The following is a 19405-nucleotide window of genomic DNA, read 5'->3' as shown; positions in this document are numbered from 1 at the left end:
AGCATTATGTCAATTTCTTGAATTTGATTATTGTATGGGGACTAAACAAGAGAACGTCTTTATCTCTAGGTATAGAGTCATGATATATGTAATCCACTTTCAAAAGGTTCAGAAAATACTATAGTAGTAGAAATAGGTGCATATTATGCATAATATATGTAAAGAAAAACAAGTGTGCCTGACCAGGTGGTGGCGCAGTGGAGCCTTGGACTGGGATGTGCAGGCCCCAGGTTTGAAACCCCAAGTCACCGGGCTTGAGTGTGGGCTTATCTGATTTGAGCAAGGCTCATTAGCTTCAGCCTAAGGTGGCTGGCTTGAACAAGGGGTCACTTGGTCTGTTCTAGCCCTACCCCTCTTCAAGGCACATATGAGAAAGCAATCAGTGAACAACTAAGGTGCAGCAATAAAGAATTGATGTTTCTCATCTCTCTCCCTTCCTTTCTGTCCCTATCTGTCGCTGTCACACACACACACACACACACACACACACACACAAAAGTGTGACAGAACATTAACAATGGCTGAATTAGGTGAATATGTGAGTTCCTGCAACTTTTCTAAGAATCTAAATTTTTAAAATGAAAATAATTAAAATTTCACTCAGGCTGAAATATCAGAAACTCGATTTCAGAATTATCGTTACAGCCAGTGCAGTAACAGTGAGGTAGCTACCAATGGCAATATGTAAAAGTGGCTCCCTCCCCGGAAAAAGACTAGGGTTCTGCATGTGTTGGAAAGAAAATGGTAAATCATTGATGAAATCCTAAAGAAATGTGAGTGACTTAGAGGGACGTGGGGAGGCAGCAATCCTAGGGAGGGCACATTAGACTTAAGGATTCCTGTCTCCCGACAAGGTAGCAGGGATGATCAAGTAAACTAAGTACGTGTTAATTCACTGTGCAGCAGAGGAGTAGTTAAAGAACTAGATAAATGCAACCTAATTTCTAAAACCTCTGTCTTGCCTCCTCGCCCGTCACTGATTTTCCTGTGTCCCATGCAGCGGGCCCTGCCTTTGCAGACGTGGGCTCTGAACTGGGATCAGGAACATTGGTTCCTGCGGTGAAAAGGGCTTGACAGTGTCTGCAGGGACCTGGGTTTCACCAGGATCCCTAGCTCCGGGCGCGGCCTCATTCTTCTTTCCAGGCCTACAGGAAGCGGCACTATTGCCCCGGCATCCGTCTGCCTGGGATCCCAGCAGTGTCCTTCCATGTGAGGGTGCCAGGACTGGGAATAACAAGCCTATGTCTTCTTTCACACGTAATACTCAGGCCTATTTCCGAGCGTCCCATTCTGTCACGGTGACCAAGCTCTGTGCCCAAACCGTGACAAACGCGACACAGCCGAAGAACAAGCGAGTCAGGGGTCAGAGAAGCGCTCCCAGGGCCCCATACCCTGAGCGCAGGCGCGAGGGCCCGTTAGACCCCCACCGACTGGACCCCACCCACTCTGTATGCCCCGCCCACTGAAGCCCTGGAGTCTGAATCCATCTGCCTGAGGCTGTGCGCAAAACCTGTGCGCCGGAAAAGGTGCCGGCAGGAAGCGGGTGTACGCGCTTTTTGCTCCGCCCCTCTCTCGCTGCGGTGGCGCCAGCGGCGAAGGGTCAAGTCTGCGAGGAGGTCATGGCGTTGGCCTTGCGGCTGTGGCGCTTTCTGCCTTCCGCACGGGGCGTGGGACCTCGGCTTCTGACTGGTTCTGCGGGCGGGCGCGGGGCGCGCGGGCCTCGGCGACCCGGCGGCTCTGAGGTAGCGTTCCGACTCCCGGGGAGGGGTAGATTGCGGATTTGTTACTTTGGGAGTGGCTGGAGGTGAGGTGGACCTTGCGCCTGCGGCATGGTGTTTTGAGTTGGGCGTTTCGTTACCTGAAAGTCGGAGCGCCCCCTCTCTGGTGGCTGTTGTGCTCATTGGTGGGGCAGGGCTTGGAAGACAGCGAGGCCGAGAGCTGGCGGCGCAGACGCGGGCCCTGGGCAGAGGGGGTGGACTCGGGGGACGGCGCCGCCCGGGTCCGCGGGCAGGGCACGGGCGCCCTGACCCTTTCGGTGACAGCGCTCCCCGACCTGAGGTGGACCCTGCTGTCACCGTGCGGCGTCTGAGCGCCGCCTCGTGGAGCTTGACTCCCTCCTTGTGAGAGCTGTTACTTCAACTGTTTTTTTTTTTAAGAGGTGCCGGGCTGGCGGCCGTGCGTCGCCCATGACCGCCGTGCTGAGACTCGGGCACCCGAGCAGCGGCCTGGGACCGTGGAGAGGGAGAAACTGGGACAAGGAGCGCAGAGCGCGGTGTCCGCGGAACGGCGCTGGCCACTGCGGCCCGGACTAGGGTCTCCGCCTCTAGCTTGTTAGAATAGCCGCACCTATGACCACAGCAGCGTGTGGGTGTGCTTCACCTGTGTGCGTGTGCGAGGAAGCCAGTTCCCGCGGGCTTGCCGGAGAAACAGGTTCCTGTACTACTCCAGCCCGCTGGGAGCTACCAGTGTCCCTTGAAAAAACCTACTCAAGACAAACTGATGTCAAGAGGAAGAGAGCGGAAGCCTGCCAAAAGATGCCAAAACCCCCCAAACTCCTGAATTTCCTTCTCCCTCAGTTTTTATTGATCAGAATCAGAACAAAGGTAACAGGATTACAAGGGAGGGAGATCTGGTTATAAGAGGAAAGAAAGAATGACTGATGTATTTCTTGCTGACATGGATAAAGGGCTACTTTGGGTCAGTACATTCTTACTCTTTTGCTAATGAACAAGCACAAAGGTAGGGGCAGTCTAGAACCTTGAGGCTAATTTTCGAAAGCCCAGTCACATGCATTCCTCTGTGTTTGCACAAAGGTCATTTACACAGCTTCTTGGTGTTTGCATCCAAGAGACATTCACTCAGGGCTTTTAACTAAAGTTCCCCAATCCAAGTCATAGAGGGTTCAAGGTTAGCTAGGTGATTCCCTACATGTTCACACTGCCACCACCTGCCGTGAAGCCACTGGCATTGACAGCCTGCCTTCTCCCCTGGGACCTGGGATTTATAGGGTGTGGGGCTGTGTGGGGTCACCAGTGCTCCAGTTACGCCCGTGTTTCTAGGCCTTTTATCAGGCTGGCTTTCCTCTGAGCACCAGAGCAGGAAGTGGGGTGGGAGGTGTGTGTTCCCCAGGAGTGTACAGGGTGGGGACTGCATCTGAGGGCTGAGAGGTGTTTCCTTTGCCTTCTGTACTTGTTATCTATGTTACAAAACACCTGTTGTCAGAGTCCTGGGACCCTTTTGGAGGTGAGGTGCCAAGGTGAAGAGAATGCACGCATAGCCAGTGTAAAGCCAGTAGCCACAGCCACCATCACAGCTGCCTGGCCCATGCAGGTTCGCATTTGATTCAGACAGACGGTAATGAAACAATGGAGCCAAGAACTGGTGGGCCGTTAGCTTTAATCCTAGCTTTAATCCCGCGGGCAAGAAATACATTCAGTAGGGAAACACTTCCCTTTCCATTCAGGGCTCCCAAAGCCACTGACTTCTCTTGAGTTTCTTAGAATCAAAGGTTTCTACCTCACCAGCCTTATTCACCTCTGTTCCCCATCTCTCTCTGCACAAACTGGCTTCTTCAGCACTCCACCATCTTGGCTGCTTCTCTGGCCTCCTCCACGTGGCCCTTCTCTGCTCTCCTTTCTCTGCTTTCTTTAATATTGTAAAGCCAGGCCGACGCTCTACCGCTGAGCCAACTGGCCAGGGCCTCTGCCCCACTTTTATAGTATAGAAATTAAAACCTTTTAATCCAATATACAAACAAGGAAGTCTCTGATGCAAAGTCACTTATCTGAGGCATAATGAGATTCCTCATAAGAGTGTACCACCCTACATCAAAAAGGATGAGAAAGGCTTAATCTTAAAACTAAGCCTTAGGGTATAAGAACCCTGCCTGCTTACAGCCTGTCCCCCACACCCAATGCAAACTATAAGTGAGCAAATCTGTATATCATATTTACAAACTTATTTGACCAACAGCGCTACAGAGTTATTAGGAGGTAACAGTGGGGAAGGTGAGGACAGCAGTGTTTGCATAGAGAGGGCATGCACAGGCCTTGAGGTAAGAAAAGGGGGTCTTGGTAAGGAGCTGAAAGGAGCTAGGGCATGGGTCAGGAACCTATGGCTCATGAGCTAGATGTGGCTCTTTCGATGGCTGCATCTGGCTCGCAGACAAATCTTTAATAAAAAATAATGTTAAGCCCTGGCTGGTTGGCTCAGTGGTAGAGTGTCGGCCTGGTGTGTGGAAGTCCCGGGTTCAATTCCCGGCCAGGGCACACAGGAGAAGTGCCCATCTGCTTCTCCACCCCTCCCCCTCTCCTTCCTTCCTCTCTGTCTCTTCCCCTCCCACAGCCAAGGCTCCATTGGAGCAAAGATGGCCCGGGCGCTGGGGATGGTTCCATGGCCTCTGCCTCAGGCGCCAGACTGGATCTGTTCGCAACAGAGCGACACCCCGGATGGGCAGGGCGTTGCCCCCTGGTGGGCGTGCCGGGTGGATCCCAGTCGGGCGCATGCGGGAGTCTGTCTGACTGCCTCCCCGTTTCCAGCTTCAGAAAAATACAAAAAAAAAAATAACATTAAAAATATAAAACATTCTCATGTATTATAATCCATTCATTTCCTACTGCTTATGTTCATGGTTGCGGGTGGCTTGAGCCAATCACAGCTGTCCTCCGGGACAACATCAAATTTTTATTGGATAATGCCTAACGTACACGAGTCGTATGGCTCTCATGGAATTACATTTTAAAATATGTGGCGTTCATGGCTCTCAGCTAGGGTCTGGAGTGGAAAAGTAAACACGTGAAAGGTTGACAAATCAGCAGGCTGTTCTGTTACTGCACACCAGAACTCCCACAAGACGTTATTAGGCTCCCTATCTGCCCCAGCTGCAATCAAATCTACCCACGTCAATATTCAGGTAACTTTCACAAGCCCATTTCTCTTGCTAGTAGGGGTGGGGTGGGGTGGGGGTGGAACAGCACAGGCAGCAGCCCTTATAGCCTTACTTTACATCTCCATTCCAGAGAGCATGATGTCATTAGTTTCTATGTCCTGCAGCTGCACCAAGCAGGCTGCCAGAGGCTCTGGGTTTCTGCCTGAATTTCACCCCCAACACCATCACCTCTGCCTGGGTGTAGAGCTAGACCAGAGAGAGTTCCACTACCTGGGGAGGGGGTTGTGCCTGTCCCTAAGACTCTCTTGGTGGATCTTTACCCTCTTGGTGACCACTGGCCAGGCTCCAAGTGTACAGAGGGCAGTTGCAGCTTGAACTTACCCCTCAGAAGAGTTGGAAACGCCTGCTCCCACCGACTCAGAGCCACTCCGCCCGCATGGATGCAGCTACGTGTTCCCCACCCGCTTTGGCTTCTATGGCTGCTGGCTTTTGGCCTGAAGCTGACTCTTGAGCTCCTGAACCCTTAGTTGTCTCTCCAGTTATTGCTGCCAACGTTCAGCTTCCAGGGCAAACGGCAACTCACGAACCCACAATTCCTTCTGCAGAGACCGCTCCAGTTCCATCCACCATTGGCACTTGGGTGCTTAGTCTGCATCTCACACTGCAGCTCTCAAACCCGGTCAGCCAGCTCCAGCACTCACTCCAGTTCCCACTATGTCATTGACACTCGATCTGCAGCTCATCCCAGAGCCCTTGACCTTGCTCAGCTTCTCACACAAGAGTTCTTGGTTTCTTCTCACAGGATTATAAAAGACACCCAGCCAACGGTCCCCAACGGCTGAGCCACTGGGAATAGCCACTCCTCTATTCCACCCCTCAAGGGTTTCAGTTGCTCCATACCAATCTGCTCCGAATCTTGCCCACTGTGCCAGATGTGATGCTGGTAGCCAAGGCTAGGCAGGTCCACATTGGATTTTTACCAGGCAGACATTAGAAAAACTGAAGCAGGAAAGTGTTGGGCCATTCCATTTAATAAAGTCTCACAATGGCAGACGAGCACACAGGCAGAGGAAACCACCTCTCAGGCAAACAAACAGCAAAATGACCACAGTGGTGGGCATGCAATCTGCCATCTACAGTCTCCTCTCCCTGAGTACAAGGACCCATAGCCTCACATAGGCCATACACAGATGTTACTGCCATGCGCTCACGTACCAAGGCAATCGGTAAACCAGTGAACAAGCCTAACACAGGTGTCCAGTGTGGGATTCATACCCTTTGCTCCTTGGGGAAAAACATCCTCTGATTGTGGGTGGGTGCTGTGTGAACAGTGGAGTCACTCCACTGGGTTTTGGGTTCTGTCAGAGGAGATTGTTGTAGTCTAGATGTGGTGTGTCTGTGCAAGAGTTGTGTCAGGGTCCTCCTCCATCACCCTCTGGAATAGGAACCTGTTGGTGCCACTGGAGATCACTGACCACCACCATGTTCTGAAAGCATAAACCAGTTTTATTCTAAAGGTTATAGGAAACCATGAAAGAGTTTTAAACAGACTTTTTTTGATCGGATTTGCATTGAAAACCACTGTAGTGTCAAGAGTGGATAGGGGCTGGTGGATGCTGGAGACCCACGTGAGATCATTGCTGTAGACAGGTGAGCAGTGTGGTGGTGTGGACTATGGTGGTGGCCATGGAACTGAAAACCAGTGGGTGTAATTGGAGGCTGTTATGGAGGTGAACGATGTGGACTCAAAAGATGGGTTTGGTTTGAGGGTTAGAGGGAAGGGCCAAGGAAGTGGCTCAGGTTTCTGGCTAGAGGACTGTATGGGTGGTGGTCCTGTTTCCTGGGATTGACTGTAGAAGGTGATCTGGGGGCTCAGATGTATGTTTCAGGATATTTAAGGTGAATGCAATGAGCTGGACAAGGTGACATAGACATATTGGAGAGATCTGGTGTTTACCTTATGAGGCCTGGGCTGAAGGAGATACAGGTTCAGGAGACTTCAGCATGTAGTTGTAGGTAATACTATGTTAATAGTAAGACCAGGAGAAGGCCTGGTCCCGACCATGGAGGAATTCCAGCATTTAAAAGGAGGAACTGGTAGGAAGTTAGGAAACTAAGAGATGGTGGGAGACACCTTCCTATTTATGTAGTGATGAGTTTGTAGTTTTGAAGTCTTTGTAGCTTGAAGTTAGTATAACATTAAGGAAAAGACATGCTGAAGAGATAGATAGCTTCTTTTTTCTGTTCAACAAACTTTTGGGGCAATATATTATTTGAAAGGCATTGTACTATATATATGAGGGGAAGTGGCACATTTCAGCTATCTCAGTCACACAAGATGTTAGCATTTTGAAGTGTCCCTGAGCCCTGATTCTTTTAGTTCCAGAAACATAATTTTATCTACTTCCCCAGAGAGGAGCAGAGAGCTGCTTCACATTAACCAAACAGGTAAAGTCCAACTGCAAACCGTTCATTAATTTACAATAAGACCTGTAGATGTCAGCTGCCCAGCAGTTCATTTCTCCAAGAAAGCCAGGATACGGTTTATTTAGCATGTCAGCAAAGAGAGTCCATCCCCTAATGCAGGGGTCTCCAAACTACAGCCCACGGGCTGCATGCGGCCCCTGAGGCCATTTATCTGGCCCCCACTGCACTTCCGGAAGGAGCACCTCTTTCATTGGTGGTCAGTGAGAGGAGCACATTGACCATCTCATTAGCCAAAAGCAGGCCCATAGTTCCCATTGAAATACTGGTCAGTTTGTTGATTTAAATTTACTTGTTCTTTATTTTAAATATTGTATTTGTTCCGTTTTGTTTTTTTACTTTAAAATAAGATATGTGCAGGCCCTGGCCGGTTGGCTCAGTGGCAGAGCATCGGCCTGGCGTGCAGAAGTCCCGGGTTCGATTCCCGGCCAGGGCACACAGGAGAAGCGCCCATCTGCTTCTCCACCCCTCCCCCTCTCCTTCCTCTCTGTCTCTCTTTTCCCCTCCCTCAGCGAGGCTCCATTGGAGCAAAGATGGCCCGGGCGCTGGGGATGGCTCCTTGGCCTCTGCCCCAGGCGACAGAGCGACGCCCCGGAGGGGCAGAGCGTCGCCCCCTGGTGGGCATGCCGGGTGGATCCCAGTAGGGCGCATGTGGGAGTCTGTCTGTCTATCCCCGTTTCCAGCTTCAGAAAAATACAAAAAAAAAAAATACTAAAATATGTGCAGTGTGCATAGGGATTTGTTCATAGTTTTTTTATAGTCCGGCCCTCCAACGGTCTGAGGGACAGTGAACTGGCCCCTGTGTAAAAAGTTTGGGGACCCCTGCCCTAATGAGTAGTTTCCTCAAGTCTGTGCAGCCTTTCTCCTATGTGATCTGTCTGCCAGAGCAGGTAAACTAAGGGACTCACTGATGAAAGCTTAGTCTTTTTCCTCTTTTTCTGAGTACCACCATCACCGCAAGTGTGCACATACACACACCTATACCCACTGTCACACCCCACCTTGCTTCTCTTTGTTAAATACAGATAAACTAAGAAAAATCAATGTTAAATATGAGACTACGACCCTGGCCAGTTGGCTCAGTGGTAGAGCGTTGGCCTGGTGTGCAGGAGTCCTGGGGGTTTGATTCCCGGCCAGGGCACACAGGAGAAGCGCCCATCTGCTTCTCCACCCCTCCCCCTCTCCTTCCTCTCTGTCTCTCTCTTCCCCTCCCGCAGCCGAGGCTCCATTGGAGCAAAGTTGGCCTGGGCGCTGAGGATGGCTCCATGGCCTCTGCCTCAGGCGCTAGAATGGCTCTGGTTGCAACAGAGCAATGCCCCAGATGGGCAGAGCATCGCCCCCTGGTGGGCATGCCAGGTGGATCCCAGTCAGGCGCATGCAGGAGTCTGACTGCCTCCCCCCCCCCCCCGTTTCCAACTTCAGAAAAATACAAAAAGAAAAAAAATATGAGACTACATCAAGTTTTGTTTTGCTGCCTTGTTGATTTGTCTTGAATCCAGCTTTGTGCAATGTACCAAATACTCAAGAATATAAATAAAGCACTCACAAGCTACAGTAGGCAGGATTCCTCATTCCTACTCTGGATAATCATTAGACATTAAATGTGGATCAGGTGTGAGTTAAAGGAGACTGGAGAGTCACTCAGTTGTGTTTTTGTTAACCTACAGAAACAATGGCTGTCTTGGATGATTTCGAGGGACTTGTTTTACTACCACATGGAGAAAGTGTTGGAGAAAGGTGTTGGTTAGGCAGCTGCATTTGGGATTCTGAAGTTTAGGGGAGACAACCTGGCTTGGATCACACGTGCAGGTTTTTGGCATGCTGCAGGCATTTAAAGTGATGAAACAAAGTGCGATTACCAGAATACTACAAATCAAATAGGAGAAAAGCAGGTCTGGGGCTAAGCAGGATACACCTGAGCAGGGAGGTATTGGAGATGAGGAACCAACAAAAGAGCCAAGGAAGTAAGTGTTCAATCAGGAGGAAATTCAGGAGACTAGTATTTCAGAAGCCCTGAGAAGAGTGTGTCAAGAGTGAGAACAACAGGTGCTGAGGGAAGGGGCTGGATAGGTTACAGAGAGGCAGGAACTCATCATCGTGACTGTGCCAATGGGGATGGGTTTAAAGGTTTGTGCAGTGTCTTACATGTTGCGTGTTATACATGTGCTGTTTATTGTGTGTCTTGGATCTTATTAAAGTGACTTTAAAAAAATCTAACATCCATTTGTGATTTAAGAAAAAAGAGGATGGAGTGATCTGCTGTCATGCTGTTGATGGGTCAAGTGAGATGAGAATTGAGAATGGCCACAGGAGGTAGAGCCCTTGAACTAGCCAGACACCCACAGGAGAGTAGGGCTACCAGTGAGTGTAGTTCCTGTGAGCTTGAGAAAGAGTGGGAGGAGGAAGTGGAGATCTTAAGAGTACAGAAAACTTTTTTTTTTTTAAAGAATTTTGCTGAAAAAAGTCGGAAGTGAGACTGAAGGGAGATGTGAAGTCAGCAGGAAGCTGTTTGCTCTTTGCTTTGGGAAAGATCACAGATTCCAAAGATGGTACCGCTTGTTTTTATACTGATGGAACTGAAGCAGCAGAAAGAGAAAGGGAAATTACGCTGTCATGGGAAGGTGAGACCCACATGTGCCTTCTCCCCTGTTGGTCTTGAGGGTCTGGCTGTAGTTGTGAAAAGGAATTTCTAAGTCTGTTTGTATTACTCTTTATTTTGTTCGTTGTTTACTGAAAATGGTTTGTAAATCATTTTTGAAAATATCTTTACTTAAAACCATGTATACTTTTTTATGGGTAGTAATTACTATATTTAATATTTTTCTTGTGCAATCTTAAGACATTTGGTGGTGTCTTATTTTATTTCAAACAATTATAATATCCATGCCTCCTCGGCCCAGCAGTTATCAACATGACTGATTTTTAGATAAGCTGCCACCCTTAGCTATTTTTATAGATCTTAACAGGATATGCTCTTCCTACAAAGTAATGTGAAATAGTTTTATTGGAGAAATGATGAGGTTAATTTTAAGTTTCTAGTATTCTTAGGATTGAAGCTTTGGGGGTGGAAGAAAAAATGTAATTTTTGCTTGGTTGTAGCAGTTGCTTCAAATTTTCTGTTTGATGGCCTCTGACCATAATTGTTTTTACAGGTGATGGGAAACCCAGGGATTTGCAAAAGAAGCCTTATCTTCTCAGCCTTGTCTTATTTGGGTTTTGAAACTTACCATCTCCTTTCTTCAGCTGCTATAGTTCATGCCACAGCAAAAGGTGAGTCAGCTAAACATCTAGAACAGTAATTTATGATTATTTTTGAATAGATGTTGAAACTAACATTTTTATAGGTGAGATTATTGTCTGCTTTCCTCTACTTGTCAGTCTGATGTACTATATTTTCCCATGAATAAGCTGCACCCTAATTTTGGGGCCCGAAATTTGAAAAAAAAAAGTATTATTAAATAAAGTTATTGAACTCAAGTTTTATTTATAAACTTCATAAACTCCTCCTCTGCATGAAAAAGTGGGAAATGCAAGTAAAAAAAACTACAACCACTGTATAAGATGCACCCAGTTTTTAGACCCTAAATTTATATATTTTTTGTATTTTTCCAAAGTTAGAAGTGCAGAGGCAGTCAGACAGACTCCCACATGCACCCGACTGGGATCCACCAGGGGCCGATGCTCTGCCCATCTGGAGTGTTGCTCCATTGTGGCCAGAGCCATTCTAGTGCCTGAGGCGGAGGCCATGGAGCCATCCTCAGCACCTGGGCTAACTTTGCTCCAATGGAACCTTGGCTGCAGGAGGGGGAGAGAGAGAAAGTAAAGAGGGGGAAGGGTGGAGAAGCAGATAGGTGCTTCTCCTGTGGTCCCTGACCCAGAATCGAACCCGGGATTTCCACACGCCAGGCTGACACTCTACCCTACCACTGAGCCAACTGGCCAGAGCCCCAAATTTTTACGTCTTATACATGGGGAAATATGGTATATTCTAATAACTACAGCTCCTTCAGTGAGAAACACTCAATACAATGTAATTTTATGGGATGCTTGGGCTAAGAATATTTGATACATTTTTTTTTAAAGGTTTGAGGGCCTGTGGAGGGAAAAGGAATATCCCAGAGACCTATCTGGCCCACAGACCCTTAAGTACTTACTCTCTGGATCTGTATAGAGAGTTTGTCAATCCCTGCTTTATAATGAATGATAAAATGAGTCTTGTTTCCTTATTGCTCAGGTGTTACCCTCTTCTTGATACAGTTAAAAAAGTCCAATTACTTTGAGATTGAAATGTTTATAAACAATGCAACTTGATACTAAATATCTAATAAGTGGTTGGAAAGTAGAAAAATAACATCAAATTTCTTATTTGGAATTATAGACAAATAGGTATGCATTAAGAGTTGCCATAGTTAAAAAATTAAATTTAGTTAAGCTGCAGACAGAGCCAGAATTTCAGCATATTAGAAAAGTCCTTTAATTTATGGCTTAAGCCTTTTTTCACACTCCCCACTTTTTAATCATCAAGGAGATTGGGGAGGTTACAGGTCCTATTTCCCAGTCAAGGCACACATAGGAGTGGCTCGATGCTCCTGTCTCTCTCCCTGCCTCTCTCATAAGAAAGAGATTGGAAAAGTAGCAGAGGTTTGATTTTGAGTAGGTGTTCTTATTAAAGTTCTGGTAGATGAAGAATTTTAGAATGTTGGCTAAAAATTACTAGTGACCGATTATTTATCTGTGACTATTTAAAAAAGCAGATAATTGAGAACTGTTGTGTGTTTTTAATTTCTTTTTTTATAATGTGTCATTTTTATGAAGAATAGAATAGAGGTCTTGGCTTTGTCATTGGCTCAATGGCGTTTTGGCAAATAAAACAACTCAACTCTTTAAAGCTCCCTGGGTGTTTCACCGCGGCTTTAGTATTCATAGCAACCTTGTAAAGTGTACGACAAGTGTATTATCACATTATAATATTAATATTTTAGAAACTTACCTTGAGAGGTGTGCTCAGTGGTTGCACTTTTAAGGTTTGTGTGTGTGTGTTTGTGTGCACATATATGCACATGCATTTGTTCCACTATAATACTAATTTGTGAATAGACACTCACCAAGTTAAATTTTCTCAAAGTCAGAGTGTCAGAGCAGAGATCAGAACTCTTCCCTCTCCTGGTCGTCTGCGTCAGTGCCCCGCATTGCAGGAGTGAGTGCGGCGTGCTGGTGCTCCCAAGCAGCAGACAACAGTACTTTGAAAGGCAGAGCCCAGCTTACTGTTAGCCTGTGGCCCTGGTCCTTTTTTCAGAAGTGTCTTAATGACAGTGGGGCAGCTGAGCTAGGCTTGTTCTCTGGCTTACCAGCTGCAAGCCCTTTGCTTGATTAGTGCGTAAGCACCTGGCAGAGGCACGTGTGTATGGCCTTTATAAGGCAGTCGGTGCTTGCGCTCGGGGGTATTGCGGATGTGCGGATTGCCTGCTGGCCACTGTGAGGGGCCATTTTGCTGTTTGTTTGCCTGAGAGGCAGTTTCCCCTGCCTGTGTGCTTCTCCAACATTGTGAGACTATTAAACAGAATGGCCCAACCCTTTCCAGCTCCACCGTTTTTCTACCATCTTCCCAAATCCAGTGTGAACCTGCCTGGCCTCAGCCATCGGCATTACACTGACATAAAATTGCTGCATAGTCAGGACCATTCACATAACTTTTTAAGGTGCTGGGGCCTAGTGAGGCCTGCCTGAGCTGGGTGTGGCTCTGCACATCTGCAGGGTGGGTGGAGGGGTCGCGAGCCATCTGCTTTTGAGTGAGCACAGGAAGCTGGTCTCAGGGCTCCTGCAGACCAGCTGGAGGTGCCTGCCTGCATGGCTCCCTGTTCCTGCAGGCAATGCCTGTTCAAATGGCAACTGTCAGGGGTGAGCTTAGGCAGCGTTTCCCTTCTGAGGAGACCCCTCCTTGCAGTGAGACCTCCATTGCAGGAACCAGGCCTGTGCCATCAGCACCTTGTGAGAGCTTGAGTGACAGACAGCCTTTGTGGTGTTGGTGAAGGCAGAGAGCAGGGTGCCCTGGTGGGTCTTCTGCAGAGGCGACCTCGTCACTGCAGATTCCCACCTAGTGATCAGCAGGCTCACGCCCCAGGGCAGGAGAAACACACCTTGATGTAGTCAGGCAAAATATGTCCATCTTTATATTAATGATTCCCAGTGTCACCTAGTGTCATCCTTGCTGCACACTGATTGTCGTTTCTAGTCCTCTGGAGTCTGCGCATCTGTAGCTTGGAGTGTATTCCCAAAAAACATGTCAGTGGAAGTGGTGTAATCTGTGTTCATTTCATTTGGGTAGAGGCTTGATGTCTACTGAAGGGCACGGGGACACAGTACCCTGTGCAGAGAAGCAAAAGACCTGTACTTGTTTACAAAAAAGCAGGGGGGGAGATGTCCACATAGGCTAGGGGTGGTGGAAATGAAAGGGTTCCCTCACTGGGCTCTTAGCCCCTCTCTAGCTGACCTAAGGGAGGCATTTTGAAGAATCTTAGGAGAGCGCAGGACATCTCCACCGTGAGTAGGGGCTTCTGGGAATAACTATCCTGGGAGAGCATGACACTGCGACCCTCATAAAGATGACACTGACCCTGATGAGGAGGCTCGTTTGAAAAAGAGCACAGAAAAATTTTGGCAAGTTCAGAAGGACCTTAGGCTTTAAACTATGGCCCAAGGGCTGCATGTGGCCCCCGCCGCACCTCTGGAAGGGGCACCTCTTTCATTGGTGGTCAGTGAGAGGAGCACTGTATGTGGCGGCCCTCCAACAGTCTGAGGGATAGTGAACTGGCCCCTTGTGTAAAAAGTTTGGGGACCCCTGCCAGTGAGTCTAAACTAATTAAAGCTGCCATTCTGAAGTTAATTGAAGAGATGGTAGTTACAGAATTTTATATCTATATATAAAATATATTATTTATTTATTTTTATTTACAGAGACAGAGAGAGTCAGAGAGAGGGATAGATAGGGACAGACAGACAGGAACGGAGAGAAATGAGAAGCATCAATCATTAGTTTTTCATTGTGACACCTTAGTTGTTCAATGATTGCTTTCTCCTATGTGCCTTGACCGTGGGGCTACAGCAGATCGAGTAACCCCTTGCTCGATCCAGCGACCTTGGGTCCAAGCTGGTGAAGTCTGCTCAAACTAGATGAGCCCGCGCTCAAGCTGGCGACCTCTGGTCTCGAACCTGGGTCCCCCGCATTCCAGTCTGACGCTCTATCCACTGTGCCACCGCCTGGTCAGGCAGTTACATAATTATATATCAAACGTTTGACTTCATAAAAGTCGGGAGAGGCAATGGCAGAACGACTGAGCTCTGCAGCTCTTCTGCTTAGCATCCAGGTGCTGGGTTGACTCGTCACAATTCCAGGTGACTGCCCCAAAGGGGTTTCTGGTACTTCTACTGTAAAAGTACTTGCTTTCCATGTGTATGCAGTTGTCATTTGGCCCACAGTGTGCATGATGTCTATGTGTACTGTGTTACAGAATCTTTTTTATCCAGTGCTAATTTCATTGGCTGGCTTATCCCATGTGTCATTTATATGCTATACAGAGGAACTCACAACTTTCTCTACAATGTAAAACTAAAATTACACACATATAGAAATAACTCTTAAGTGTTAGTCCAATCCTAGCACTAAATAAAACCTTGAAAATAAAGAACATTTTACTATTCCAAGGCATAACTTATTTGAAAACTATTCATTGTTTTTATGTTATTTTAATGAAACCTGCCTTATGATTTAGAATTTTTTTTCTATATTTACTCATATTTTGAGCTCTTGAAAAGTTAATGCAGAGAGCAGAATATGGATGTGATTTTCTTTAAAAAAAACACCTCAATCTTATAATTAGTTGATTGACATGTTTATTTAAATTGTTTATCAGATGAGGCTGTAGCCCTTGGGAAAAAATCAGTTATTGATAAAATATAGAAGCCATGTTTATTACAGCTTAGAAAATGATCCGTGTTCCTATGAAAACATGACTTCATTGGTCGCCAGCTTTCCTTTGTCTTCTCCCTCCTTTGTTGTGCTGTGGTTCTCATTTTCCATTTTTCTTGAAATTGGTCTTCAGGTAATTCCATTCATCAGAACTTCTGCTTAATTCTCTTTAGGTCTGCTTCATGTTCATTTTGAAACCTATTAAAGATTTTATTTTCATTTATACTGGGATTAAGTTATATTCTTTTTTTTTTTTTTTCATTTTTCTGAAGCTGGAAACAGGGAGAGACAGTCAGACAGACTCCCGCATGCGCCCGACAGAGATCCACCCGGCACGCCCACCAGGGGGTGCTCTGCCCCTCTGCCCCTCTGCCCCCCAGGGGGCGATGCTCTGCCCATCCTGGGCGTCGCCATGTTGCGACCAGAGCCACTCTAGCGCCTGAGGCAGAGGCCACAGAGCCATCCCCAGCGCCCGGGCCATCTTTGCTCCAATGGAGCCTTGGCTGCGGGAGGGGAAGAGAGAGACAGAGAGGAAAGCGCGGCAGAGGGGTGGAGAAGCAAATGGGCGCTTCTCCTGTGTGCCCTGGCCTGGAATCAAACCCGGGTCCTCCGCATGCTAGGCCGACGCTCTACTGCTGAGCCAACTGGCCAGGGCAAGTTATATTCTGAAGTGAGGCATTTTTAGAAATTAAGGGCATATGAGTTTTTGACATTCCAGTTGGATGGGATTTGGGGACTCATTTTTTAATGGAATGTCTCTGTTTGCCACAAGATTGTGCCAAATACCTGCTCATCAGTGGTAACTGAAGTACCACAGTAGAAAGTTTTCTATTTCCTTAAGATAGACAAAATTTAAAGCCCCTAGCGATATGCTGACAAATTCATAGTACTGAGTGCGAGTGTGTGAGTGAAAATTCACTTCTAAATGCATAAGTGGCTCAGCCTGAATGACCTTCATAAACGTTTCCATCATCTCTTCAACCTGTTATCTTGTTTTCTCTTTCCTGATGACCATGCAGAGCTGGGGGGGGGGGGGGGTCAGTGCTCCTTCACAGATTGAATTAATTTGGGGGATTATTGGTGTGAAAATTTTGCCTTAAATTTTATGGTATTTTTGGTGCTTAGACCCAACAGGAGCTAAAGAAATCTTAGAGTCTTTAGAAAATGTAGACACTCATTTTCTGCTAAGTCCCTTATGGGAAAACGTCTGAAATAGAGTTGCTTTACCTGCATAGGGGAGCATTCACCCTCCTCGTGCCTCTCACCTGGCTCAGAGTGCACTTAGCAAGACAAACTGCATTCATACCGGCAGTCAGATCATTGGCTGTTCTTAATTTGCCCACTTAAAAAAAAAAATTGAAAAATTCAAGATTTATGATTTTGTACATACTCATTTTAGGCTGAATTTAATATTTCACTGTACAGGTTGTAGGTGAACTAATAACTCAGTTCCTCTTGGGATATGTGTTGATTACTGAAGTTGAAAGTAATTTACTTTAAAAGTTTATTACATTTTATAGAATATGGTCTCTTTAAGTCAGTAACATAGCTTGTTTTTAAATATTTTCAGGAAAAGTGCAGAGCATTAAACAAGTAAAAAACAACTGATTTGCAGAGATGTGAGTGGCCTCCACGCTCCCCCGTAGAGCCTGTGTGAGTCTGTAGTGTCAGAGTAAGTGCATCTTTTTTACAAGTTACACTGAGTGATTTTAGAAATTTCTGTTCAGTCAGGAAAAAAACCTTTTTAAAGCATGGATACTGTTGCTTATAGTATTGTACTGAATAATAAAGAAATTGGAGATGATTGATTTAATAAATTATAAAAGAATAATATACACGACACAATTAAATTATTTTAAATTACTCACTAGATTTCTACATTTTTCTGTTGCTACAGATGATTGCTGTAGAGTCCTGGCTCATGTAAAGGACAGCAGTCTCTCTCTAAGGCCCTCGGGGCGGGGAGTAAAGTCAGTGAGTAGAAGTACCCAGGACTTTACTGTTCCACACACCATGTACACATTCAGATATGCCCAAGTATATTGACTGTCGTGTAAGCTTTCTGTCGCCACTGGAACAAGTTTCCATAAACTTAGTGACTTAACACAAATCTATTATCTTCCAGTTCATAGTTCAGAGTCCACAATGGGTCCCAGTGGGTTCAGAGTGAGGAACTGGCAGGGCTGTGTCTTCTGGAGGCTCGAGGGGAGAAGCTCCTGGTGTTTTTGGCTCTTGGAGACTGTCCGCATTCCTTGTCTGAAAGTCCCTTTCCTCCACGTCCATAGCCCCAGTCCTCTGTCACTCTGGCCTGTTTCCCTTGTCCTACTTCCTCTGACTTTCTTCTTCTGCCTCCCTCGCCCACTTCTAAGGACTCCTGTGATTTTCTTGGGCCCACCTGACTAATCCAAGATCATTTCCTATTTTGATGTTAGCTGGTGAGCAACCTTTACTTCTGTCTATAAACTTAACTCCCATTTATCATGTGAACTGCACATTTTCACAGGTTCCAGGGATTGGGATGTGGACACAACTGGGGCCATTGTTCTGCCTGCCACAAATATCGACAGGAATGCTAAGACTGCTACTTTTTTTTTGTTTGTTTGTTTATTTACTTACTCGTTTTTGTAAGAACTTTTGGGTTGTCCTAACACAGATTTGGAGAATCAGCAACTGATAAAAACTTAGAATAAACTGGAAGCAAACTTAAGAAAATTAACCAGCTGTGTGAATATTATTAATCTAGCACCTAACCAGATTGAAGTAGGGTTGAAGAAGAAAAAAATAAACCTTTAGGGTTACTTTGTATTTTTCCGAAGCTGGAAACGGGGAGTCAGTCAGACTCCCGCATGCACCCGACCGGGATCCACCTGGCATACCCACCAGGGGGCGATGCTCTGCCCATCTTGGGGTGTCGCTCTGCTGCAATCAGAGCCATTCTAGCGCCTGAGGCAGAGGCCACAGAGCCATCCTCAGCGCCCGGGCAATCTTTGCTCCAATGGAGCCTTGGCTGCGGGAGGGGAAGAGAGAGACAGAGAGGAAGGAGAGGGGGAGGGGTGGAGAAGCAGATGGGCGCCTCTCCTGTGTGCCCTGGCCGGGAATCGAACCCGGGACTCCTACACGCCAGGCCAATGCTCTACCACTGAGCCAACTGGCCAGGGCTTTAGGGTTACTTTGTATTGTCATTTAATTTTTCTTAAATTCATATGTTAACTTAATAATATTTTACATGATTGTGTCATAAATGCATGAGTTTTTTTTTTCTACTTGATATAGGTTTTAATATTTCAAAAACTTTAACTTGAAATACACTATGATTAACTAAAGCATTCCACGATAAACTGAACACATTAGAATGTTAAGTCTTTCTTAGGAATGAATAGTAAGTAAGCACCCTTTTAAAAGACAAAAATCAGTGTCTGTTCCTTATTTATAATTGGAATATTCTGAAATTCAGACTTAATTTTTTTTTAGTAACAGATTGATTTCAGAGCTTTACACTGTCTATAGGTTTATGTGTTTGGGGTAATATGTAAAGTAGTTAATGAGTTGGTTGGGGTATAGTGTCAGTGAAGTAAGTTTCAGATTCTTGTGTAATTTCATTTAAGTTTTTGATGACAGATTTGGTTTTTTTTTCTCCATAAAATGTCTTATCAGTTAGGTCATAAAGAGAATCTGCTAAAACTGTGTGGTTCAGTCCATGCAAGTTAATAATTATCAATACTTATTAGTGGATGTTGTATCACTATTTTCTACCATGAATGGTACTTACAGTGGTGGCAGCAAAGACTGGGAGAACACCTTAACTTCTCACAGGAAGTTTCTTTTCTCACTTTTAAAATATATTTACTACCAGAATAAGTTTTCTAATTTTTTATTTTCCAGTATAAATAAATCACTTACTACAATTTTTTTTTTTTTGTATTTTTCTTAAGCTGGAAACGGGGAGAGACAGTCAGACAGACTTCCGCATGCGCCTGACTGGGATCCACCTGGCACGCCCACCAGGGGCGATGCTCTGCCCCTCCGGGGTGTTGCTCTGCCCCTCCGGGGCATCGCTCTGTGGCGAC

The 19405-nt window shown here is 46.3% G+C and overlaps 1 protein-coding gene across 2 annotated transcripts in view; it reads left to right on the top strand.

Moving 5' to 3' along the window:
• Positions 1–1533: 1533 nt before the first annotated feature.
• Positions 1534–19405, top strand: part of RMDN1 (regulator of microtubule dynamics 1) — a 35271-nt gene continuing 17399 nt past the window's right edge. The window contains exons 1-2 of one of the 2 annotated variants that reach the window (XM_066266456.1): positions 1534–1742; positions 10525–10642. In XM_066266456.1, coding sequence (XP_066122553.1) covers positions 1620–1742; positions 10525–10642 — 241 coding nt within the window. In that variant the 5' untranslated portion in view covers positions 1534–1619. The remainder of the gene's footprint in view (positions 1743–10524; positions 10643–19405) is intronic. The other variant, XM_066266455.1, reaches the window with a different exon arrangement.

This window comes from Saccopteryx bilineata, chromosome 3 (assembly GCF_036850765.1).
Source record: "Saccopteryx bilineata isolate mSacBil1 chromosome 3, mSacBil1_pri_phased_curated, whole genome shotgun sequence".
Lineage (NCBI taxonomy): Eukaryota > Metazoa > Chordata > Mammalia > Chiroptera > Emballonuridae > Saccopteryx > Saccopteryx bilineata.
Note: the sequence above shows the minus strand (reverse complement) of the source record. Positions and strands in the feature narration are given on the sequence as shown.